The 25,796-nt window shown below is 40.5% G+C and overlaps 1 protein-coding gene and 1 long non-coding RNA gene across 3 annotated transcripts in view; one reads left to right on the top strand and one right to left on the bottom strand.

Moving 5' to 3' along the window:
* LOC109523078 (uncharacterized) overlaps positions 1–2,716 on the bottom strand; it is a 6,062-nt gene extending 3,346 nt beyond the window's left edge. The window contains exon 1 of the long non-coding RNA XR_002169696.1: positions 2,486–2,716. This is a non-coding gene — a long non-coding RNA (uncharacterized LOC109523078). The remainder of the gene's footprint in view (positions 1–2,485) is intronic.
* LOC109523072 (phosphofurin acidic cluster sorting protein 2-like) overlaps positions 1–25,796 on the top strand; it is a 39,380-nt gene that overhangs the window by 9,821 nt on the left and 3,763 nt on the right. Inside the window, exons 2-22 of one of the 2 annotated variants that reach the window (XM_019881905.1) lie at positions 4,549–4,636; positions 9,778–9,867; positions 10,622–10,747; positions 12,320–12,482; positions 14,109–14,200; positions 14,664–14,744; positions 15,069–15,128; positions 17,201–17,352; positions 17,800–17,893; positions 18,651–18,734; positions 20,206–20,333; positions 20,480–20,612; positions 20,709–20,813; positions 20,925–21,031; positions 21,370–21,524; positions 21,607–21,717; positions 22,277–22,379; positions 23,522–23,554; positions 24,503–24,545; positions 24,657–24,699; positions 25,588–25,726. In XM_019881905.1, coding sequence (XP_019737464.1) covers positions 4,549–4,636; positions 9,778–9,867; positions 10,622–10,747; positions 12,320–12,482; positions 14,109–14,200; positions 14,664–14,744; positions 15,069–15,128; positions 17,201–17,352; positions 17,800–17,893; positions 18,651–18,734; positions 20,206–20,333; positions 20,480–20,612; positions 20,709–20,813; positions 20,925–21,031; positions 21,370–21,524; positions 21,607–21,717; positions 22,277–22,379; positions 23,522–23,554; positions 24,503–24,545; positions 24,657–24,699; positions 25,588–25,726 — 2,130 coding nt within the window. The remainder of the gene's footprint in view (positions 1–4,548; positions 4,637–9,777; positions 9,868–10,621; positions 10,748–12,319; positions 12,483–14,108; positions 14,201–14,663; positions 14,745–15,068; positions 15,129–17,200; positions 17,353–17,799; positions 17,894–18,650; positions 18,735–20,205; positions 20,334–20,479; positions 20,613–20,708; positions 20,814–20,924; positions 21,032–21,369; positions 21,525–21,606; positions 21,718–22,276; positions 22,380–23,521; positions 23,555–24,502; positions 24,546–24,656; positions 24,700–25,587; positions 25,727–25,796) is intronic. The other variant, XM_019881906.1, reaches the window with a different exon arrangement.

The raw sequence follows: 25,796 nt of genomic DNA, 5'->3' as shown, positions 1-25,796 counted from the left end.
CCCCAATCTGGTTTGAGTGAAAAGCCTAGAAACATGATCAGAATCATGCCTTAAAAATCTATCAACATTTTTATATTAATTCCTTTTTTTCCCTCTTTATATTGTTTTAACCCTATAGGGAATTTTTTTTCACTAAAATATACAGTTTTGATGTCACTATTTCAAAAGGTTGTAGCTTGAAAATTGTTCGAGATGAAGGCTTACTTTAAATGTTGCTTGGTGCAATGTTGGCACTTAAACGATTAATATGTACCCTTGGTGTGTCATTTTTTTTTCCTTTTTATACTTTGTACTGGGCTGCACATGTCAAAAGCTCGCTCAGGGTTTAGTTCTCCCAGGTTATTAATTTGTATTTCACGCAGACAATTTTGGCAATTGTACAGTTTGGAAAAGGCTCTTTTCTGTCTAGCATAACTGGGCACAAAGCAGGGTCTCGAAGACATGGTTATATGAGTTTGGTGTGGAACAACTTTGAGAGCTCTGACCTCCACCCCAACATGTCCAAGGTTAACGAAGAGAGATTGTGACAATCTGTAAAAAACAGTTTGCCTTCTCAGATGCATGTGTAACATTTCCCCTTCCTGCAAGTTGACGTGGCCTTTTGTCCCGTTACTGTTGTCCAGACTGTGTACAAAACAAGGAACATGTGAGTTTGTAAAGGTGACTGCAGCATCACAGCACAAAATTCTCAGAGGCGAAGGAGAATCTTAAAGTATCTTCAAAAATTCAACAGAATTTTGACCCACAAGACAGGGATAAATGAATACAATGGCTCCCACCGAAGAAAATACCTCTTCGAGAGTGGCCCAATTGGACCAACTTGATTGAGGTGCTACGGCGGCACCTTTTGATTAACAATTGACACTCCCAAGTATGTTGCTGAACCGAACCAAAATTTCTCCTGACCATAGAACCGCAGGTCTGATATGCAACGACAAAAAACTTTTGTGTTTATATTTATGCAACTATGTTATTTGTTTTGTTTTTAACCATAAAATATTTCAGCTTTTTTTTTCAATTAAGGCACCTTAAAAGTGGAAAAAGCTATGAACAGATTAATTAAAAATAAAGGTTTTTTTCATTCTAAAAACACTGAGGTCTTTGTTGATACTTTTTATGTTGTCTATTAAAATACTAAAAACCCTAACTTAAAGTAAACAATTGAAAGTGTTTTTTTTTTAAACAAGAAAAAAATGTGTTAATGACTGAGCCTGCGTTGAGCAAAGCTATCAAAAAGCCGTAAATGGATGTACGTAAATTGTTTACTAAATGGAAAAAGTTTGTCAATGGGCTTTTCCCAGTGACCGCCTCAGTCTGTCTGGTTAATTCCTCTGTCATTGATTCACCAACAGTGTGTGACATGTCAATATAGCAGTCTCCTGAATTTATTTTGTTGGCAAAATGGAATTGTAAGCATTTTGAATGGCTGATATCAATCCTCCAGGAGCCTTTGTGTAATTGCTATAATGAAGCTTATATACTGTCTTTTGCTTTTTAACTGTCCATAACTGATCTCTTATCAAAAACAAATATTTGACCATGGCTGTTGAAATGAATTACGAGATAAGCTTTGCCATCTCCTAAGTACACAGAGAGTCCTGCGGTAGCCCTCATTTCCTTTTCCAGCTAACATTATCTGATACAGTAATGATATTTTCAAGGTGCGTATGAAAATAATCATTGCAGGCATTTATGAAACTATCCATCCATTTTAGCAGAAAAAAAACCACGATGACATTATTTGACAAAATAATTGTTTAACCACACAAAATCAAACCTCTATGGTTTTAAACATGACAGATTAGAGGCAGTCATTCACATTGCCCTGCTATCAGTGTTTGGAAAATGGTGATTGTATTGTTAGGATGAAACTGCTTTATATTGTAGTGGTCTAGCTCCGTTCTACAATACAAAAAGGTCCAATGTTGGTCAAGATACAACGAATGATAGTCATTTTAATGGGATTAGATAGAGGTGCCCTACTTATGCCACTCTCCGTGATGCCAGGTAGACAAAAGCTACTGTATTAGCTCATGCATCTATTTGGCACCACTACTGGTCAATAAATCTGGCATCATGCATTTTTACCCTACCTTTTGATTGTCTAATTATATAGTACATGAATGAAATATTATGGCTGGTTGGAATTGTAAATAAGTCATAGAGAACTGGTCCCACCCAACACAATCCTAAGGAAGTTTTTATTTCATCCATTTGTTGGCCTTCGATGGATATTGGCATGGTGGCGGACTGGAATACATTTTGCAAACCCTCTCAAGTGCGGATGCATGACTCCTATTTGCATGTAGCTAACAGTCCCCAATGTTTATCAATCAACAAATGCCCCAGAAACAAACAAGCAAACAAAAAAAAACAACAATCCAGAATTTTTTTTGTTGGTCATCCTCTGATAAGGTGCTATATTATGACCCATAGATATGATAACCACAATCAGTCAAACGCCATGCATGGGAGCATCAATAACCTTCTAGAACAGTGATGACCCCATAAGATCTTAGCTGAACACGGTACAAATAGCAAAACTAAAAAGGGGATCCCCTGCGGGCTCTTATCAACTGGCAAACAGAAAGTATCTCTTATCTTTACTTCCCACGCCATGTTCTCCATACGTCATAATAAACTGCAGCGAGGTGTTTAGATTACTCCACCCAGCCATACTGCCTATTTTGTGGTTGTTTTTTTGTTTTCTAAACAAAACTACCAGTACATGTTCAGCTTATTCAACCTAACTTTGAATACATAAATGTTAAAAAATATACTGCATACAAAGTATCTTATTATTATTACAGTATTATTGTTATTTTCTCACTTGACCCTGATGTGCAGGAGGGTACATCGGCCAGTCATGTGATGAGTGCTGTTTCAACGAGTGTTAAAACTGATGTTGTTTTGGCGGTTTGTTTGCATGACAGCAATCAATTCCAGTGTTTTCAGTTGTTCTTCTTTTTAAGAAACCGCAAAGGAAACAAAAGTATTTTTATTTGGTTCTTGACATTGGTTGAGCTACTGTTGACTTCCACATGATTTTCATTCTGCTTTGAAAAAATGGAATGATCATACTGTATACAAAGGCAGTCATGCTATTTAAATGCAACGTTGAGTGATTTTGAACAGCACCCGGTCTGTAACTGCTGTCACTTGTTTGGGTGACAAAGTGAACTGGCACTGCAATCGGAACACGAGGGCTTGCTGGAACCAGACCCGGCCAGATGGCTTCAACTTACACTTTCATCACAACCCAGTGAGAGACAGGAGTGGAGATAACACCTCTGACAAATGATTAAAAAAAAAAAAAAGCACTGGTCTCTGATGTGACCCATTGAGTGCCTGCAGCCTTTTTGATTACATGTGAATCCCAGTCACAGAGAAACACAGCGAGCAGTGACAAGATATGTTGTTGGACCATCACTCCTGTTTTCTGTCTCCACCCCCAACATAGAGCTGTGTTGCTGGTGACTCATCCTCACCATAAGGCGAGTTGCATTCTACAAAATCTACCATTTGATTACTCCAGACCCAAACAGATTTGCATTTGGGGCACACACACACACACACACACACACACACACACACACGGATTCATGAGTTTATTTTGTAATGTTTAGGCCCTGTTTTACAGGTCATATTTCCTGATAGCCATATTATTGTAATGCATTCGCTCTAAGCTACATGAAAAATGAATTATGGCAAGTTAAATTTGACCATAGATATGAAGAGCTGATGTGTGTGATTGTCAAGCTGAAAGAAAAGACAACGACGACGTGCATGTTTAATAAGAACATTTTTCTTTTCCTGTGGTCATGAATGCAACTTCGAGGTAAAAGTGAAGTAACAGGATGGACAGTCACACGTTGATATTCACACTTACACACAGTTCCTCCATACGAGTACACGGCACGAGACGTTATATCTTGCGTGATCATTTTCTCTGTGCCTTCCTGAATCACACTTGCCTAGCAGGGAGTTTGTAGAGGGACACCGTGCTGCAGAGCGGCTCTCAGAGTAGTGGGTGTCTGCATCGCTGGGTGTTTGCTTTGTCTTTCTTACTCACCTTTGACTGATCATAATTTCATGCAACAGGAGTGATGGGAAAAGTAGGTCATGAGGAAGTTCCGCAAACCTTGCTTGGGAGTTGTTCACTTGCTCTGAAAGGCAAGAACTAAGAGTGTGGTTTGACCTTTCTTGTGTTCATTTCATTTCATGTCGCAAAAAACCACTCACTCAAATTCCTGATATGAATGCTGCCTAGTCTAGAAATGCTCTTTGTGTTCCCGTTACTACAGTGACCGCTTCCTCCTTCAAACTTGGTGCTAAAATTGGCCATCTGATCAATCCCTAATATAGCATCACTTTGTCACGAATGAACAAAAGAATTGCTCTTTCAAGACATATTTTTCACCGTCTCTTACTTGGATCTGTGGATCTTGGATGTGCTCCACTTTTAGATATACCTGCAGGCCTAAAATTGTCCTTTTTGTTTCTTTTCCCCATATTTCTAACCTTTCATTTTCTCTCTCTCTCTTGCAGGCTGTGCAGCCTCACGCTGAAAAGACTCGTCGTGCTCAAAGAACTGGACAAAGAACTGAACTCGCTCTCCATTGCAGTCAAAATACAGGTGAGTCAGTGTGATCTTTTGAGCCTTCCTTTTCAATTCCTCGCTTGTGCTGCACCCTGTTTAACATAATCACAAACCTAGTCAGCGATAAGACATGCTGCTAATCCTGCCAGTTGATAAAAAGCCTTCTTAGCGCAGACAGCTCTGGTATGTCACATCCACTCACGTGCCTTAAATAGCAGACTAGCATTAGTACTCTCGACAGTTGCATTAGCACCTTAAGACGGATTTAGAATGTTATATTCATGACGATGGGCGTGTAGCTCTAACAGGTGTTGACTCATCGCGGTGTCAGCCCTTAAGAATGATGACTCAAAGCCAAAAGAAAAATAATCATTTGTGCACACGCAGCACCATATAGCATGCATTGTGTTTTACTGTTTGTGAAATGTCACAACTTAAACGTCACTACTTAGTTACAACATTGAGATTTGAGATGAGTGAAAACTAGGGCTAAAGGGTATGACGCGTGTGGTTAATTTGTGTGAGCAGCTGCAGAGGCCATAAAACGATCTGGCGATCTAAAAATATCTGTATGCTGTCCAGTGCTTCACCAAACTCAATGCATTATCTGCATGAAAACAAGCATGGTGATAATAAAATTTTGAAATGTTGGAATTCCTTCATGACATCGGAGAAGTTTCTGCCTAAGACCGTTTGTGGGCCTTTTAAACCCACCCCCACAAAAAACGTTTTTGGGCAGTCTCAGTGGGGATTGGAGTGTGTCTCGCCTTCATCGGGGATCGAGAGTGAATTAGTTACTTGAAATTCTTTTTAATCAAGAGTAATTGTAGCCTCCCGTGACTGCCATTTGTTCTTTGTAACCTACTTTTCAGTGAATGAAATTTGAACGCCTTTTAAACCAGGACTTGATTTTTATTTTATGCTTTTGATGGCACAAGGGAATGAACAGCGCCGATGGTTAAGGCTTCATTTGCCTGACTTCTGTGCATGCAGCGTGAGTTCAATTCAGAGATGTCTGTACAATCATAATTGTTCATGAGCATGTTTCTAATTTTTATTAATTATTGTTGTAATCATTAGTATACAAATTCAATTGATAGCTTTGGGCCATTCATTGTTGATCGTAGGGAATGTAGGAGGAAATGGGGAGGGGGGGAAAAAGATGTACGCGTGTATGTGCGTGTTATTAATATTTTATATTTTTGTGTTAGTGTATACTACACCCTAAGCATCCTATCAGTTTCACGTCCACAAAAATAAATAAATAAATAAATACAAGCTGGTCACCTTTAACCTACAGTGGTGCGTGCCCTCCATAACCGGAAGTTGTTCGCGATCAGCAGTCTGCAAATGCAGCTTGCGATCAGAGCTGTTGCGATGTGTTTTTTATTATTATTCTCCTTCAAAATTTATTTCATGTACAATTTACCGATGGCACTGGCATAACATGCTGCAAAAGTGCATCCCATGCCTCTGCGTCGGTTCTCTACGAAGGTAGCCAGTGATTTCCTTTTCACAAACTCACTAACTCTTGCACTACTTTATTTTTCGGTTTCGTTCATGTAAGGGGCCGTTATGGCTGCCGCTCATCATGGCATGCGTGTGTGTGTGCGTGCATATGCGCGCTTGTGCATGGGCGTGCACGTGTGTATGTAGTGTGTGTGTGGTAACGGTTGATCGCGAAGGTTGGCTGGCTTGAAAAGTTGATCCTTGATCAAAAAAGGTTGGGCACCCCTGAGCTACGCGGTTCCCAAATCGTGCAACATCACCTTTGTTGAGCTGCCTTCAGGACAGCTGTGCAGGATCTGTATGCGTCCCTTCCCCTGGCATACTAATAAGAGGTGGGCCATTGCCTGGCACGATTGCTCATACACATACCCGGAATGTAGTTGTGTCATACCATTACTGTATTGAAATCGTTCCTTGCCATTTATTCAGGCTGGCACTATGCACAATATGAATCAACCGAACAGCTAGAACTAATCTGCATCATCCATCCTCTGTACCTCATATCCTTATGAGGGTCACGCGCGTGGTGAAGTCTATCCCAGTTGGCTCTTGGTGAGAGGCGACTTACACTCTGAATTAGTCACCAGCCAATAGCAGGGCACAAATGCACAAACAATCTTTCACTCTCACATTCACACCTACGGAACATTCAGGACAATTTAGAGTCTTCACTTAACCTACCATGCATATTTTTGAAATGTGGAAGGAAACCGGAGAACCCTTGGAAAACTCAGGCAGACATGAGGAGAACATCCAAACTCAATACAGGAAGGGCAGGGCCCGGAACTGGACCCACAACCTCTGAACAGTGTGGCATATCACACATGAGGAAACGCAGTGTATGTGGCATGATCAGTGTGATCATACTGAAGTGATAGCACACTCTGAATGTGCATGTAGTGTGACATAGGAGACATGAGAGGGAAAGAGGTCAAGTCCGGCATGGTTCGAATGGCCTAGTGTGAGACTGTAAGTACACCGTAACGGTGCTTTGGTTTTCATGTTGATGTGAATATCATTCTACACTGTACATACCACTTTACTTTCCTGCTCTCTTGTTGAGATACTTAGCACAATTGTACAGTATGCTGTAGAAGTGTGAAGCTTGGAGAAGAACAACTGCTTGCACCTTGGAGTGTCTGCGTACATTATTGGTTTGGCAACAAGCAAGAATGATAATAATGATAGTGAGCTACTGAAGTGTATCACTGCGACCAGCACGCTAGCAAAAGGTTATTGAAAAATTGGAAGGTTGGGATAATTTTTTTTTTTTGTGGGGGGGTTACAATGAAAAAAGCAATTCAGATCATACCACACCGAACTAACCCAAATCAAGCAACTTGCTGGAGATTAGTTTCTAGATTCTTCTGTCGCTCACCTTGGAGACCAGTGTCACTGCCAGTAGCTCATGCCCACCTTACAAAGACCTTTGAAGCTTCATGTCCTTTATATTACAGCCATCTATCTTCACCCGTCTTAACCTTCCTTTTAGCAAATCAGATATACTGTATGTGGTATTTGTTTTCAACGCAGACATGGCATCGCATTGAAATATGGAATTTGTCTGAGGTTACACTTGTTACATTCCACCATTTGGCGCAGAAAGACAGGCTGAAAGGCTTGTTACCGAGCACAAGGGCGAGGAAGAGAGGGTGATGAGGACATTGAGTACAAGCATTTCTTGCCAAGTCTGTGTATTATCAATGCATGTCAGGCCGTTAGAGAGTGCCCTGATTCATTGTACTCGGTATGAAGCATGAGAAAAGAGCACATACAAGGCTCCTTTTGTGGATCATCAGTAACAAGTTCAGACACAGACTGTGCTTTTTCTCTCTTTTTTTCCCCGTCTTTGTTATAAAGCTAGTGCAGCAGCCACTGTTTAGGTTGGGACAGGATGTCCTTCTCAACAAGATATTGAACCACAGTACTGGACGCATTTTACAATGATCTAATAGCAAAGATTGCAAGTTTTAGCATATGGGGGTTCACTGTCAGATAGCAACTTAAATCTAATTAAATTAAAACATTTTTAAATTTCCATTCCTTTTTTCAACAACAGGACATCATGTCTTTTAAATTTACAGTGCAGAAAAATAAATTTGTTACACCGCAGTTAATAGGCAAACGTGTTGATTGTTGTTTTCCAAAGTAAAAGCAAATGTTTTATTGTCATTCAACGCAAAAATAAATCAGTCTTATGTCACGGAGGACAACAGTACTATTTAATTTTGTAAAACTGAAATTGTGAGGATTTGGACATTTTTTAAATTGGAAAAGGTATCCAAATGAATAATGGATTATCAATAACTGATTCATTTGATAATCAATTAGTTGTTGATTAATCAATTGTTGCAGCTCTACTACCAAATGTTAGCAATCCGAGTATTCTCATTTCTTAAAAGCGTCAATGCATTCTCTCCCTTTCAAGAAGCTTGGGGGAAACAGCAAGAACCTTGGCGGTTAGGAACTCCTCTGTTTTCGGCATGTGCTCCAGCTTTCAGCAGACCAAAATCATTGCGCTTAGTTCATTGGTGACACAGTGAATGGTTGTCTTTGTGCATGTGTCACTTCGGTGATTGGCTGATGAGACGTTGAGGCTGTACATAGACATTCTCTCGAAATGTTCACTGGGATTCACTTTTGGAGTGGGCCCTTGAATGGGATATGTGATGAATGTTCGAAAGTGTGACAGTATTGAAATGTATTGGTGGGAAAAGGCTCACGTTCATTCTAGGTGTTGATCTTTTGAGCAGGTTGCAACATCTCATTTATGTTTTTAAAAATGACAGCTCTGCATCTGCATCTGCGAGGCATAAACTACTATTACTAGATTAGTGGAGAGGGAGAAAATGCCAATAAAACATTCAGTTTTGGATTGCAGTAACTCTCCTTGCTGCATTTGCAGAGTGGGAGGTGGATAAAATTCCCCTTACAGTTTACACATTTTCCTATAACACAACGGTTGGTTTGGGCTTTTCTCTAAGCAATATAACTTTTCTACCAGAGAAAATGTTTTGCTCTTGGTGACTCTGATGTCTGGACCACCAACTAAACCAGATGTTAAACCATGGACAAATGCAAACGTTTGCTAGCCTATTTCCTTTATGACATGATTGTGAAATTGTAGTGGTAACAGTTGTTACTTGTGCGTAATTAGAGCCTTTTTTTTTTAATTCCATTTGTAGCTGGTGATTATGCATTCATTGCACAGATTTATGGCCCTATAAAATTAGTGTTAACTGTGTTCATCACGTAGAGCTTGGCAGTAAAATAGTACATGGCTGAATAGAAATCATTATCATTGAGGAAATCCTTGATCGGAAATACTTATTTTGAAGCAGCTATTTGTCTGTCTCAAAACAATGAATCTTGATCCCGCCTCAGTATTTTACGCTAATAAGATGCCGAGAAGGAGTACAGGACTGTTTGTACTAGTTCGCTGCAAGGTGTGACTTTGCATAAATGTGTGAACCAGGTTGGGACTAAAATAAGACTTTCTCGCTTTTTGCATGTACCTCTTCACCGGATTGAAAACAAAAAAAAAAGACAAGCTATGTTTGTCTTCTGATTAATTTGACACCACAGTTCAGATGTGCCACTCTCGATCCAAAATGAGGAGATCGGCTTGCTTGCTTGCTTGCATTACAAAGTGTGACTCTGTCTTCCAGGGTTCGAAGCGCCTCCTGCGATCCAACGAGTATGTCCTACCACCCAGTGGACTAATGGAGACAGATCTGGAACTCACATTCTCACTACAGGCAAGTACTTGCCATTGTGCTGTGAATTCTCACACTGACACACCAGTTACTTGACAACTATAATTGAAGCGAAACTCAAAGCCACGCACGCTAGCATTCTTTGAAACCCCAGTGGTTCTCCTTGTTTCATATTTGTGTGTTAATATTGCCGTATATTTGAACATGAGAGTTGAAATAACAAATATTTAATTCTTAAAATTATTTGGTTGACTTTTGAAGTAATGAAATATTCTTGAAATAAACTGACGTCACTGGAGAAGCAGATTGAACATTTATTCGTCTACCGTCTTGATTGGAAAAAGATGTCATTTTGAATTTAATCTCCCCAGATAGGCCTTCCTATTAAAATAGTCCCTTCATTATCTAATGACAGCCATAATTAATCATTCTGGCTACAAATGAATGATGAGTCTACAAAATAGAGAAATATTGCTCACACAGAAGTCTATACCGGTAGTCCATATTAATGAAGTTCCTGTCTAGTCATCTGAGACGGCTCAGAAAGCTTTAAAGATGTCCCAGATGTGTGACAAAGGTAAGGAAACACTGGATAAATGAGCTGCAGATGCCTAAACAAAGAAGGTCATAATGGACTTAAGCTGTCGGTCCACCATTTACTGTCAGTATTCACCTTGGTTTAGGCGGCGTGACACAGTGGATAAAGAGCATCTACATATATAAAGTGTCATCTCTGTGTTGACCTTGAAAATGGATTAAGATGTAGTTCTAATCTTTTTTTTCCCCCCGTTTGTAGTACCCCCATTTTTTGAAGAGGGATGCCAACAGACTACAGATCATGTTGCAGAGGAGGAAACGCTACAAGAATCGAACCATCCTGGGCTACAAGACTTTGGCTGTGGGAGTTATCAATATGGCCGAGGTATTGCATGTTTCTTTTACATTGGGGAATGGTTTTTACTTTGCATATTTGAATAAGGCATTCTGCTTTACTCTCTGACAGTGATTGACATGTATTCATAGCAATGTACCTTTATTTGATTGGCCCCGCTGGTGTTACACTTGACTTTGAAATGATTCATGCTCCTCACACCCACTGCTGTATGAGATTATGGGCCATCTGGAGCTGGCTTTGAATGTACTTTTTCAGAAAGCACTCCTTTGAGCTATGATATGTAGAAAATAATGGGCCGAGAGCTGGTCTAATTCCAAGTGTGGATATTAATTTTCATGGAAACCTGGCTCTGTTTAAGTGCTCAATCCAAGTCATTTGGGGTTAAGAATATGCGAGTGAGGACTAATGTTTTGGTACATATTACAGGGGTAAAAAACAAAGTGCAATCTTGTATGGACGTTGTTACGCCAAGCAAAGGTTTTGGGTTCATTTAGGTTATTAATGCCTGTTGTCATCAAGTGAAACCCAATGCTTTTTGTGATTCTCTAAACTCTATGACTTATTCCATAAGGTTTCCGACAGGCTTTTGTGGAACAACAGTAGGGAAATGGAGATGGGGGCGTAGATTTGGAATTCTAGAATGTTTTGAGGCTTATTCTCTGTGCATATCGCAAGAGATAGATGTTAACCAAGGCAAATTTTGCTCCATAGTATTGCATTTGTACATTTCTAAATGCATCCTTTCATGTTAAATGACAGAAGCAATGGCCCTGGAAAAGGAAGTAACATGAAACATGAAAGTCAGGCTAATGTGTTGCCACAGTTTAGAATATCACTTCACTCTTGTCCAACATCCTGCAGGCTTGTATGAATGACTAAGCCTAAATTGAATACTGTATTATTGTATGCCTCTTTTTTTAATCTATTTATTTATTTATTTATTTATTTTAAATAACAAGCAATTCCAGTATGTTGTCATGTTTTTAATTTGGTCTCCAGCACTCATCCTGAATTTGAATGGACTTTAAAATGGAGCTCCCAAGTGCATTCCCCGTTAGTGTTTGAGCAAAATTATCCTATTCCCAGTATTGCCATTTATATTGTGAAATATTACCGTGACTCCCCAGATAGAGATTGGAACAAAAGTAATACAGCTGTTACACTGTTTTCATGATGCAAGCAAATTGGCTTTGGTCTGTTAGACAGCCACGGAGGAAAATAAGCAATTCTGCGGCAGTGAAGATTAATTTAGCGATTGCTTTGCTCTCAGGCTGTAATCATTCGCTTGGTGTAAAGCAATGTAATGGAGGCTACCTCTCCAGGATCAGTGTTGGCTCTCCGAAGATAGAGATAACATTCTTCCATCCTCCCGCTCTGTTGAAGCAAGTATTTGTTCTGCTCGGCTTCAGAATGTCTCAGCTGAGTGATTGATCCACTCAGAAATTGCATGAGACATGATTCTATCTCAGATAAAGAGGACTTGATATGGTGAATATCTCCTGATTGAATCAGAACGTACAGTAGGAAGAACCATGCAGGGAAGAGGTGATGGAAGTTAGCAAGTCCAATTTTATTTTATGATAATGTCTTTATGTTCAGGTGATGCAGCACCCCACAGACGGAGGCCAGATTCTCGGTCTCCATAGCAACGTGAAAGAAGCGCCAGTGCGTGTGGCGGAGATCAGCGTGTACTCTCTGTCCAGCCAACCCATCGACCATGAGGACGGCAGTGGACAAGCTGGCCGAAAGACAAAAACCTCAGGTTGGCACCGTCAATGCATCTTTGCATACATTGATGTCCTGAATAAGCATTACCTTCATCACTTTATCATATTTATTTTATCTTATGTTATTTTCACAAATCTTGGGACTTACTTGGCTAACCTGGGATCTCGAGGATTGTATTTTGGGCCATGTCATGTGGAAATGGGTGTTGGTATTACAAAAACAATTGTTGGACCTTTGTATCCTTGAATTTTGAGGAAAGGAAATTTGTTTGCCATTTAAAAGTTGTGTTTTCAAGGATTCAAAGATAAAATGAATTAGTTAGAAGGTTAAAACGTGTATCCTATGAAAATACCAATAGGAAAAAAACAAAAACAAAATCCGACTGTTCTTGCGCATTTTGGCTTCTTGGGGGCAGTGTGGTTCTGTGCTTGGATGGAGTACACACTTAGAATGAGAACGGAAGAAGTTGCAATGGAATACTATAAAATAACTCGTTTTTCACAGGTTGGAAAGAATTAATGCATTTGACCAGTGTTGCCTTATTTGTGTGTGAATATCACTCTCAAAGTTTACGCTAATTTCCTTTTATCATTTCAATGGGATCCTCCATTGAATTTAGCATTAGCGCTACCAATGTTTAAAAACCAAAAGCATATTTTGTTTAAATATACACGATGCAATTGTAATGTAATTATTTTCGTTGTGTGTTTAGTTTTTCAGTAAACTCCAACTGGGGTGTCATTAATATAGGGGGCTGAGGGATGACAGAATCGCGTGCGTCGCACGCTTGCAACACGGTGCATTCAGGGTACTTTCACAACATCGGGAATTTATATATGTGCTGCGCTGTTATGCACATCAATTGTTTTTCCGAAACAATCAAGTTTGAAAAATTGACATAAGCCAAATTCGAAATCACAATTTAAATTCCCATTAGTTGACCATTCCTAGCGGGCCAGCCTAATCCTCACTGACGCTTCAGCCTTTCTGTTTTCTCCCACCACATGGATCCCATTTCCCAAATGAAGACAAAGTCAAATAATGCTTTTCCAAACTAGGCCTGAGTATATGTGACTCTGTTCTGCTATGTTTGTAATGTGTGATCTCTGAGCTGAACAGATGTTGGGCCTATTACCTTACACTGCTCTAATTCTGGACAGTGGGGGAAATATTTGGCCTAGCTTAGGCTCCACGCCTTCATCCAGCTATGCTGGTCCCTCGCTGTTCTGGATGTTATTAAGGAGGTCACTCAAACATAACAGATGAGCTCATGTACTAAGTATTAAACCCGTGTCACTTTGGGCGAACGTTTTATCTTGCTCCTCTTTGCAATGACCCTTTCTGACATCAATTCCATTTGAGAGAATGGAACAGACACTGATATGAACTGATTGAAAAGAACAGAAAATCCCAGTTCTAAATGGCTGTTTCAACCAATAAAATTAGCTATTTAAACAGTAGTCCACTCATGCCGAGTAAGGTCAAAGTAAATGGGTTTGATAATCATGGTTGAAAGTGCAGTCAGTAAGTAATTAAATAAAGTGGCCGTGGATTTCTGCCTGCTTCAGTCTGGATTTTTTTTTTTTTTTTTTTGGTTTACACACCATATTTCTGTAAATGTCTTTATCATTTAAATTTGTTTCTGATTTATTTGCTTTAGACCGCTCCCCAGATATGGACAACTATTCTGAGGAGGACGATGACAGTTATTCATCCGAGCAGGAAGCTAGTGATGATGCGGCTCATGGCCAGGTGAGTGCCAAAAAGAAAGATGTTGATGCATATCCTGTTTTTAATTTGGCCAAGTGTTTTTCTTGTAAATGTAAATTGTACATATGGCTTTACTTTTGCGTTAGCATAACGTTAACTGTGTCTTTCGACTTGCGTACACATTCGTAGTACATCGCTGGCGTAGAAACAAAACTGATTTTAATTTACTTTTGAATTGATTGCCTTGAAGTCACAAGTCAGAAGCTTCAAGTTGGAAATTTTGCACTTCCCAGTTGTCTTAAATGAGGCATTAGCCTGCAAACCATTTAAAGCGGTATCAATAGTGCATCTACTGATTACAGCCACTCCATTTTATCTGAATTCTTCATAATGTGACACAAAAATCTTTTGTACAATTGAGGGGGAATTCTTAACGGGCACTATCATATGTTGTTATAGTCAGATGGTACGATCATCGATCATATCTGCCCTCCGTGCATTTCAGGATATTTATGATGAAGATGATGAGCTTCGCAAGCCCAAGAAAGCCCGGAGGAAAATGATACGGACCACCTCCATGACGAGGGTTAGCCGCCTTCTCTTCTGCCACATGGATTTTTATTTTGGCTAATCATTGACCACAAGAATAACACAAGACCGTTGTTTTCTGACTCAGAAGCTTTTAGGGGAAGCACACAGTGTGATCCATTTGTGCAGGCCATTAGTAGGATGTGGATGAGCATGTAAATGAGATTTGTGGTTTCAGTGAACTCAACCAAGATGTGTGGCTGTGGATGCGTAATCCGCAAGACAGTTCTTGGGAGAATTTATAAATCGGAATTATTGCTATTTTCACCATTGCAGTAATTTACTGTCAACCTGTTTACGATTTTGTTATTCTCTGTTATAGCAACCAAACTTCAAGCAGAAATTTGTGGCCTTGTTGAAGAGGTTCAAGGTAACCGATGAGGTGAGTATTAAAAAAAACGAACACCGCTAACTGCGTTAATTTGATTGATGCCCAAGAGAGTGTGTTCAAGGTTGAAACAAAAGACATGCCAGTGAATCTTAAGGGCAACACCCATGTGGAATTTCTTTGGACTTCTGCTATACCACCTTTAATAAGACAACTTCTGAAAAGCTGTTCAGTTTCTGTTGTAAAAGATCTTTTGTCAGTACTGACTGATGAAACAACATCAAACTAGGTTGCTGCTAATGTATTCCTGATCGGAGAAGAATTGCCTATGGGAAGAAAAAAAAACCAGAGCTTCAAGCATCATTATGCTTGGCTGCATTATCCCCCACTCATGGATGTATGATTCATAAATTGCCATTAGCAATGATTTGTATGCTGAATCCATGAAGGGATTTATTCTCTACAACTTAATCTACTGATAAATGTTGGATTGTATTTAAATTGCAGTTGTCCCCCTTAGCAGCCCTTTTAAATGAATGCCTTATGTAGAGTACATACTGTAAAAGGAATGATGGTATCTTGGGTTTATATAACGCGTTTCAAGTGAATGGCTTGTAATCGTATCAACAGCGGAAGGAGATACTTACCCCAAGATGCCCATTAGTCAAGTCAAGTCAAGCTTTATTGTCAAATATGCTCTATGTGCAACATACAGCACAGATGAAATTACTTTCCTCTCTCAACCACAGTGCAAACATGCAGTGCATTGATACACACACACAGCTAAAAATAAGGGCAGCAAACTGAACTGCATTAAAATACATAATAAAATAACATATAAATGTAAACAAATAAAACAATAAATAGCAAACAACAGAAAACCAAGGGCACTTGTGATTATTGCGGGTTAAAGCTTAGGTAGTGGATAGTTTAAGCACATAATCTGTGGCAGACCAAAAACCTTTAAAATGATTTTTAACCCTATTATGCCGTGAAATCTTACCGAGTGTTTATCTTTTTCCCTTTCAAAAGCACTCAATAGTTCACACAATCAAGTAGGTAGACCAATCTCTCTGGTTATATTGGAATCCCAATTGCAATTTTCAATGTTTCAACAAAGCACTTTTATTCAAGACAATATTTCATTACAAATACATTCTGCAAATCAGTATAAATAAACAAGCCGCACACACATCAAATAAACCAACTTGCATTTAGAAAATGAACATTATATATAGAAAATGTTTAATAAATGTTTCATTTTGCATTTTAACTTCACCATCTTTTCTTTTGCTTGTCGTATGCTTCTTAGACTTGATTCTCAAATGTTATTCCTTTGCTTACATGAGCCTTGTGGGATTTGCATATTTCTTGTCCTGCTCACGCACTGCTAAACATCACCACGCTGATGCTATTGTCAATGTGTCTGTGATTTACTGTTGAGTGTTTACTCGTTACTGAGACCCTTTTGAGAGCCGCTGGCCAGTCACAGCTCACTGATGCTCAAGTTGAACACAGGCCAGCTGCACAGAGCGATCAATGCCTTGTTTCGATGAATTGAAGTCACCGGTGTCTTTATGAGTTACTCACCGCTTTCTGACTGAGTTTGGCGACATTTGGTCCTTCTGCACACCTCAGTTAGCCTGATGATCTTTTATCACAGCGCTTGTCATTAATCCCTTCCTTGTGGCGGAACAGTGTGCACGGCCGGCGTTCTATAAATACATAGCCTAGGAGGTAGAGAAGGGACAGACTGTGTTTATCTGCTCCCTGACAGCTCTTGCACTTATGGAGTGGCATTAATCAGCCGATTAGTCCCAAAGCCTGCCTGTGTGCACTTCCTATGATATGCGTCCCCACTGTGCAGCCTGCAGATCAAAGTTCAACACTGCAGGTTTCTTCAAGCATTTCATATCTGATTGGCCGGCTTGAAGTCATGGATGTATTTAGAGCAGTTTCTACTTTTCACATTCAGTCTGTCTTTAATTGTTTATCCGATAAGCACAGCTGTACAAGTGATTAGTGAGGGTGCAAAACCGGTTAATCTCTACTTTTTTTTTTTTTTTATCCATGTGACATTTACAAGCATACTCATGTTTTGACAATATGTCAATCACGTCTGTCAGGTCTTAGACTCTGATCCAGTAGACCAGACCCAGGAAGTAGAAGAGGATCTGGACTTACTCTACGACAGTCTAGAAGTATACAACCAGAGTGACAGCGGGCCGGAGATGGAAGACAATGAAAGTGTCTTGAGCACACCCAAGCCTAAGCTTAAGTGAGTTTGCCCTCATTTTGGTTCTATGCAATAATTTGTGTGATTAATCTTCAACCTTCCATGAATTGCTGAAAGGATAAAGGATTTTCTTTTTACCATAATTCCTTTAGTAGATAACGTGGACACCAAGACAATACAAAGCTTTGAGTGTGCGTTTGTGTGTTGATATTAAGGAAGATAATTTGGCAAATTGATCTAATGTTGACAATTAACAATTAGTTGTTATTTAGGATGCATAAGTAGCCCGTTATTTGTGATTTCGGACCAAATCTATTTCTGACAGCACCACTGCTGGTAGCAACCAAGTCCTTTTTGTCTCCATGGCTTCCAGAAACAGTGCCAATTGATCGTCAAAATTCTAAATTATGAATTAAATGACCACTAGATTGCTATGTTTACTCCTGGTGAACTATTTTTATTCTTAAAGTCTAATCTTTTGTTTTTCAGGCCGTTTTTCGAGGGGATGTCTCACTCAAGCTCCCAGACAGAAATCGGAAGCATACACAGCCAAAAAAGTCAACCGAGAGAGCTGTTATATGCTGTAAGTTGATCACCAGGCCCTCACTTGTTATTGCAATAACAACCTGCTCTGGTTCCTTTCAGACCTGCTGTATAGCCATAAAGTTCTTCCTTCTGGTTGTACTGGATAAGAGTCACGTTGTTCCCATTGTTATGTAAAATAATTGCCCCCAGGCAGTGCGTAAATGCCTGAATGGTCCAGGGATTCCCAAGAACCCTGCTAAAAATTCTTGGAATGGGGGTCATGTAGACCACTATCCCCCTACACTGCTAGTGGATGGGATGAAGGGGCTGCTATCCCGAAGTAGTTCACCCCTGTAGTATTTATAGAGACAGACACCATATGACCTCTACACCACCATCAACACACACACACACATTCAAACACGCAGACCCAAGTGTGCCCCCATGCTCAGAGAGAAGATTGGATAGAGCATTCCCACCCAGATTTATGACCTGTTGGAAACAAAAAGAGCAACGGAAGAGCCAAGAGAGAGACATGTTGTGTCTGACTTTGTGAGAGGGAGGACAAGGGCGGGCTGTTTATAAATGTATTGGAATCCATTTTAGCTTGTACAAAAGAGCGGAGAACATTCCAGAAAGTAGATGTCGTCCATTTCGTCAAATAAGTGTTTCCAGTCAAACCCAAAAGCCAAGCAATCAGCGGATGGAAGGAAGCTCAGCAAACATTACTCAGTTTGACCGTGTACAGCTAACTTGTGTGACATTTTTACTAATCATGCAATGACCTCAACAATTTCTGTTTCTTTACCTTTCAGAGTGGAGACTTTCTCACTGTGGACAGATGTAAAGTGCAAGGGGCTCGCTATCAAGAGGACAGTCTTATAGACACTATCATCGGGGTATGTTTTTGGTCCAGCACTTTCTTTGCCCTAATGTCCCTTGAGCATTGTGTTCCCCATTTTTCTTTTCCACTCCCTTACCCTTGAAACTGGAGTGTGCTTTGCCTCCCATGGGTTTGGGGGTTTTCCGCCATGAAAGTAAGATGGCGTGGGGTGTGCAAGGCCAAGGATATCACCACAGTCACAATGCATCCATTTAAATGGTTAATTTGAGAAAAGTATTTGAAATACAAACCCACTTCCAATGAACTTGGGACGTTGTGTTAAACATGAATGAAAGAGAATACAGTGATTTGCACTTTTAACAACACCGAATAAATGTTTGGGAACTCAGGACACTCATTATTGAAGCTTTGCTGATGGAATTCTTTGTCATTCTTGCTTGATGTCCAGTTCAGCTGTTCAACTGTCCGGCGTCTCTGTTGTCGTATTTTCCGCTTCATAATGTACCACACATTTTCAACGGGAGACGGGTCTGGACTGCAGTCAGGCCAGTTTAGTACTCTTTCAACTGCGAGACCATGCTGTGGTAACGCATGCAGAATTTATTTTGACATTCTTGCTGAAATAAGCAGGGACACTCAGGGGAAAAAAAAAACCCATTGTTTGGATGGTAGCATATGTTTCTCTGGTCCTTTCAGCATTAATGGTTGTTTTCACAGATGTGTAAATTACCCATGCCATTGACACTAACATAGCCTCATACCATCACAAATGTTGGCTTTTGAACTTTATTCCATAACAGCCCGGCTGGTTCTTTTGCTCTTTGGCCCGGAGAACAGGACACCATCCACTATTTCCAAAAACAAATGTGAACTCGTCAGATCACAGAACACTTCTCCATCTTTCCTCAGTCCATCTTAGATAAGCGTGGGCTTAGAGAAGCTGGCAGTGTTTCTTGATGTTGTTGATAAATGGCTTTTGCTTTGCATTCTATAGTTTTAAGTTGCACTTACAGATGTAGCACCAAACTATATTTACTGACATTAGCTTTCTGAAGTGTTCCTGAACCCCCTGTGGTGAGATTCTTTACCCATCGATTACAGTTATTGATGCAATGCCACCTGAGGGATCGAAAGTCATTCGGCATTGAATGTTGGTTTTCAGCCTTGCTACTTACATGCAGTAATTTCTCCAGATTCCCTGAACCTTTTGATAATATAATGGACCATAGATGATGAAATCCCTAAATTCCTTGCAATTGTACGTTGAGGAACATTGTCCTTAAACTCTTCGGCTATTTTCTCACAAAGAGGTGAACCTCGCTCATTTGCTTTTGAATGACTGAGCAATTCAGGCAAGCTCCTTTTATACCCAATCATGGCAACCACCTGTTCCCACTTAGCCTATTTACCTTTGGGATGTTGAGGGAGCTCCGTAGGGGCATGACAGAAACTGTTGTGTGATGAACATCAGTATTGTCTTCCGCAGTTCTTTTGCTTCATAGTTGCTTTTCTTCTTTTTGGCTTAGGAGCCAGAGACCGATGACAGCGGGCCAGGGCCAGTGGAGGTGAGCAGCTGGGACGTCAACACTGAACGGATGACTAGCACTGTTGGCAAGCTTTGCAAGACCGAGTCCCAAAACCACATGTCTCCAAGGTACACTGCCGAGCCCTGCATCTGGATTTGCACACGCACCATCTTTCTCAATTCGCATGATCGCTATTGCATGCATGACTAACAGCTGCATTGCCCTCGTTCGTATTCATCGCCTCTTGGTAAGGCTCTGTTCTTTGTCTTTTCAGTAAAATGGAGAACAAGCTACAGCGGCGTCCACGCAGCACCTCCATGAAAGACAGACAGAATTCCAAGGCTCAAAGTGACCGCACCAGCAGCATAGAGAGCGAGTGCTCCCCAGAATCAAGACTCATAGCACAGGTAAACAACTTTACGAGCCCAAATCGTCTTACTGTTTTTTGTTTTGTGTTAGTTTGTGTCATTTTTCTGAGTCCATACTGCTGTTGTATCCAAAAGGTGCCCAGGAAGTCTGTGTATGACCAGTTGAACCAGATCCTGATCTCTGATGAACGCTTGCCCGAGAGCATCATTCTCATCAACACAATGGAGTGGCAAGGACAGGTCAATAGCTTAGCTTGACAATCAACAATTGTTGAAATTGTTTTTTTTTTCTTTCTTTCAAGCGCTTCAGTCACTATTCTTATAACATCATGTCTGTGTGTTATCATGCAGTATGTTGCTGAGTTGCTCCATGAACAGGCCCAGCCCATTGTGTCCACCTGCTCAGCTGCAGATGTCCAGGCTGCCTTCAACACCATCGTTACTCGAATCCAGAGATTGTGAGTCACTTCATACTCTGATCATTTCCAATATTTCTCCCGTTGTTTCATGAAAGAAGCTGTACAAGTTTGTACGTGCATCTCCATATCAGAAGGGTAAAATCTTTTTTCTTTTTTTTCTCCTTTTTTAAAATGTATTTTACTCCCAACTACCTGTTAACTAAATTGCGTTCTGCTGTATTAGAAACTTTATCCAACATAAGTCACGGCAGTTTCATCTTTTTAAGGAAAATTCTTGCCGTGCCAGCACACAAATCTTTAAACTTGAGGATAAAACAGTAATCCGTGAAATGAGTCTCTTAATTGAATTGTCTTTCTCTTTCACTTATCCCTTGTAGTTGTAATTGCAATGCGCAGACTCCGCCCACAATGAAGGTGGCAGTTGCAGGTGACCAGAGTTACCTGAGCACCATCCTGCGGTTCTTTGTGGAGCAGCTGGCCAACAAGACCCCTGACTGGCTCAGTTACATACGATTCCTGGTCATCCCTATTGGTAAATACACCATTAAAACCTAATTTATGTTTCTTGATCTACATATTTTAGTCTTACATTTGCATGTGCAACTGCCGTACAGGCTCTCATCCCCTGGCCAAGTACGTGGCCTCGTTTGACAGCAAGTTCAACAGTATCTTTATGGACACCGCATGGCGGGAGCTGTTCTGCAGGACGGAACGGCCCACCTCAGGTAGGACACAACTCATGCTCGCGCTCGTGGTCAGCGACGACACACACCTCCGGTATCTGGCCACAAAGCATGGCCACGGGTCAGGTGTTTGGTCAACTTGCAAAGGAAATAAATGGGGCCGGAGCATGGATCAGAGGCTGATTAGTGGAAAGATGATCTTTTCCATTTGCGCAAGATAGCTGCAACGTGCTCTGTGGAGGGAATGTTTCTGCTTCACGGCACTGCTGCTCCACCCTGCTCCCTCACTGGAAGATTAACGGGCTCAAAGCTGAACCTAAATTTTTGAATTAGGAGGCTTGTTAAATTGAAAGCAAATGCCTTGCTTTGTTACCGCATCATGAGATCATATATTTGTGGTATTTTTTAGGGGCGTGGGTTATTACTGTCAGCCACCTGCAATCTGTGTTTTGAATAGCAGTAAAATAGCTGAAGGAATGATATAAAGCAATGTTGATTTAGGAATGATTGTTTCATTGTTTTATAGAAGTCCAATGTGACTGTGAGGATGATTTGTACACTTCCTGTTGTTTACCACTCGTTTTATTTGCTCCACGTGCAGATAACATTGACGTAGCAGGGCGAGTTGTTCAGTATCTGGCTGGTGCCAGTGTGTCCCACCAGTTTCCCATCTCTGAAGCCATGCTTACCTACAAACAGAAAAGGTAAAGTCACATGAGTAAATATGAAGCAAAATGAAGCATCCTCGTGTGCGGTGTTTGTGGAGATGCATGTATGTTTCTATGCACATCTGTCTGAATTATGAGGATCTCAGTAAAATTGTGTCGACCACTCGTAGAAGTGTTGGCGGACTTAACAATCATTTAGCTTTTGTACTGACACAATCTAATGTGAAATGTACAAAACATCTGGCTTTGTACAGTAAAGTGCAGTGCAGCAAGAAAATACTCAAACCAGAATCAAATAATTCCATAATTTCTGCCAAATGTACCTTTGAGTTATGGCCAAAAACTGTCCAACCTTGGTTTCATCGAACCATAAAACAATGTTGCACATGCTTCTGGAGACTTGAAGTATGTTTTTGCTCAGTTTAGCCACACTTGGATTATCTTCGTCCATTTTCTTCTTTTCTTCCCTGCCGCCCTATATGATGAATATGTGAAATCAAATGTAGGACGCAGACATACTTGGCATAAATTCCTGTAGCTCTGCAGATGTTGCCGTTGGCCCTTCTCACCCTCCCTCACTGGTTTTCTTCTCTTCTTTTCATCAGTATTGGAGGGATGTCAAGTTCTTGGCAAAATGATTCTTTTTTGCATTAAAAAACAGGGATTTTATTAGGTTTGGCTTTTTTATATATATCCATGGTACAGTGATAGTGCAAATCAAAAGTATTATTTTCTTTGTAATGGCATACTTTTTGGTGCAAGCCTGATATTGGATCCCATCAGATTGTGCAGGTGTCCCAAATGTCACCACACAGTGGTTGTGGATTCAAATGTAATCCACACCGTGCATGCAAATTTACTGAATGAGTCATCAGTGACCACACGCAACTCAAGGTTGCCGAGATGTGTGCTAACATTTGTCAATTAGATTGCTGTTTTTTCATAGCAGACATGCGCATGTTCATTTGCAATCAAGTTGTCATAAAGGTTCACATTTCTTATTATAGGACAGCAGTCTTTAACACTCAGCACATAGTCAAGCTGACGCATTTGCATGTGTTCATTTTTTTTTGCTCTGTCAGTAGCTTCCTTGTTAGTCACAAGGTACCCAATACAAAATGCAGTTTAACACCTTTTGCATTCCTTTTTCCCCTTTCCCCTTTTGATTTGCATTCAAGGAAAAGAAGTTTGTATTTTGATTTTTACATCAGGTATCTAATTTGACTCTTGTTTGGTTTTTGCCCTCCTTTTTTTATTCTGTCCACTGCTGTCTGCTGTGTCTTAACACTCCTTTCCCCATTTGATACTCACCATGATGTCGATCTGCACGTCCTGTCTGGGTTTTGTGTTGATTGACCTACCGTGTCCTGCGTGTTGTTGCCGTGATGATTTGCCTAACAACCTCAAAATGATACCAAAATGATCTCTCAGGAGCGGGTTGCCGGTTATTATTACACGAAGCACGAGAGGCCCACTAGGAAGCTTGTCATTGATTGTAAACGTTTTGGAATCAAGTCTTGGGACACACTCCAAAAGACAAGATGTGACCAATTCCATGTTTTCTTCCGTTTTCACTTCTCTGTAGGTGTCCAAAAACTTATTCCTAAAGTGTATTTTATTCCCTATGGTAAGGGACGTATTGCCACAAAACAAAGAGTGTGAGGTGTTCAGCTTCATGGGGACTGAAGTCTTGCACATGCATTCACAGTGGAGCTGAAGAGCCCCAAATGACATGTTGCTACCTTTGCACAAATTCCCAGCAGCAGATCCCTGACTGCAAGTGATTTTTTTTCTAAAAAAATACTGCCACTTTCATGCTTCTTCTTGTGATTGCTAAAAAACATTAAAGTCTGGTATTTTTGCATGTGGCGTTGAATAGTTCATGGTTCACAGCTACGCAGTCATTTCTAACAGTGTTTCTCAAAAACAAAGCCCCAGATAAACGTTGGTTGTAAGGAGCGGTCCTCTCATTCATACCATATACTGCCCAAGACGATCTCATTCCACTCCAAAGCCAGTCATGTGCCATTTCTATCGCGATGGGGCATGATGCCATCTCCCCTCCAGGACCATTGTGTTGCACCTTGGAGTGTTGCAGTATTCCAAGAGCCCCCTCTCTCCCGCCACGCTAACCGCCTCTTTACTGTCTCCCCTCACAGCCCTGACGAGGACTCCTGTCAGAAATTTGTGCCATTTATTGGGGTAGGATTCTTTTTTTTTTTTTTTTTGTGGGGCAGCGGGTGTAAATGGAATCAATTTTTTTATGTTGTTCAGTGTTGAATTTCACACCGCAATACTGTTGTTTATTTGCAGGTTGTGAAAGTTGGAATTGTGGAGCAAAGCCTCTCAACCTCTGGTAAGTGAGACCCGAGCTCCGAAGCCAAAGTGAAAGTTAAACTAACACAAACATACGGAATGTTTTGATTTCATATTTTTAAAGAAGGTGCTGATTTAAGTATAGCGAGGGTGCTCGGTTTACAACATTTCAAAGTCACGAACGGCGTGCAGTCTAAAGTGTCACCTGGCACAAATAATACGCCATTATGGTTTTACATTATTTTTTTTCTGATTGTTTTATATTTTTAGTCAACAAGTGTTTTTCATGCAAATATATGTACTGTAATTATGACATTTTGAGGTTACAAATGACACGCACAATAAACTACTTTGATCAGCGGCATAAGACTACAGACTCATCGCACAGCATGAGGCAGCTCAGTCTGAATTGTCCTTCGTGTTTATTTGTTTTATACTCAAGGGCTAGAAGCGTTAGTCATACAGGTATTTACTCCTACAATGTGAATATTGCTGAGTGATAGATTGCAGCACGTTTCGACTTGTACATCTGTCAAAGTATCTGACTGCATTTTCTCACTGGCCTTATTTTTTGCTGCATAATCCAGGTTTAGGTTGAAAATGGTCTTAACCTTGTTGTGTTAACATGTTTAAAATAATAATAATAATAATAATAATGAAGACATGGTACAAGAAGGCATGCACGGTACTGCTGCACTTCATTTATTTCTTCACTTATATCTGTGACCAGTAAGTATTTCTAAACAAATACTTCCAGTAAAACTGACCACATGTTAGCGATTGACTACTGCACATTCCAAGTTACTCATGATGCCTTTGTAAACCGAGGACCCCTGAAAAGATATGAACAGAGGAGGCTCATTTCACAAATTCCCTATCAAGGCCATCTTTTTGGGATGTTGCTTAAGATGGCTTATTGTGTTCACAGTGGATTCTGATGATGCTATGGGGGTCAACACAAGCATCCTGGCCTCCCCTACCCCGCCCTCGGCTGGTCCGTATGGGAAGGAGATCGGGGGAACACCCCCACAGTCGCCCTCTGTGTCCACTGCCCTCTCCGGAGCTGGGTAGGACTCACCCACACACACACACACACACACACACACACATACACACACCACCACACGTCTATCACAG

Source organism: Hippocampus comes, unplaced genomic scaffold, assembly GCF_001891065.2.
Source record: "Hippocampus comes isolate QL1 unplaced genomic scaffold, H_comes_QL1_v1.1 scaffold36, whole genome shotgun sequence".
Taxonomy (NCBI): domain Eukaryota; kingdom Metazoa; phylum Chordata; class Actinopteri; order Syngnathiformes; family Syngnathidae; genus Hippocampus; species Hippocampus comes.
Note: the sequence above shows the minus strand (reverse complement) of the source record. Positions and strands in the feature narration are given on the sequence as shown.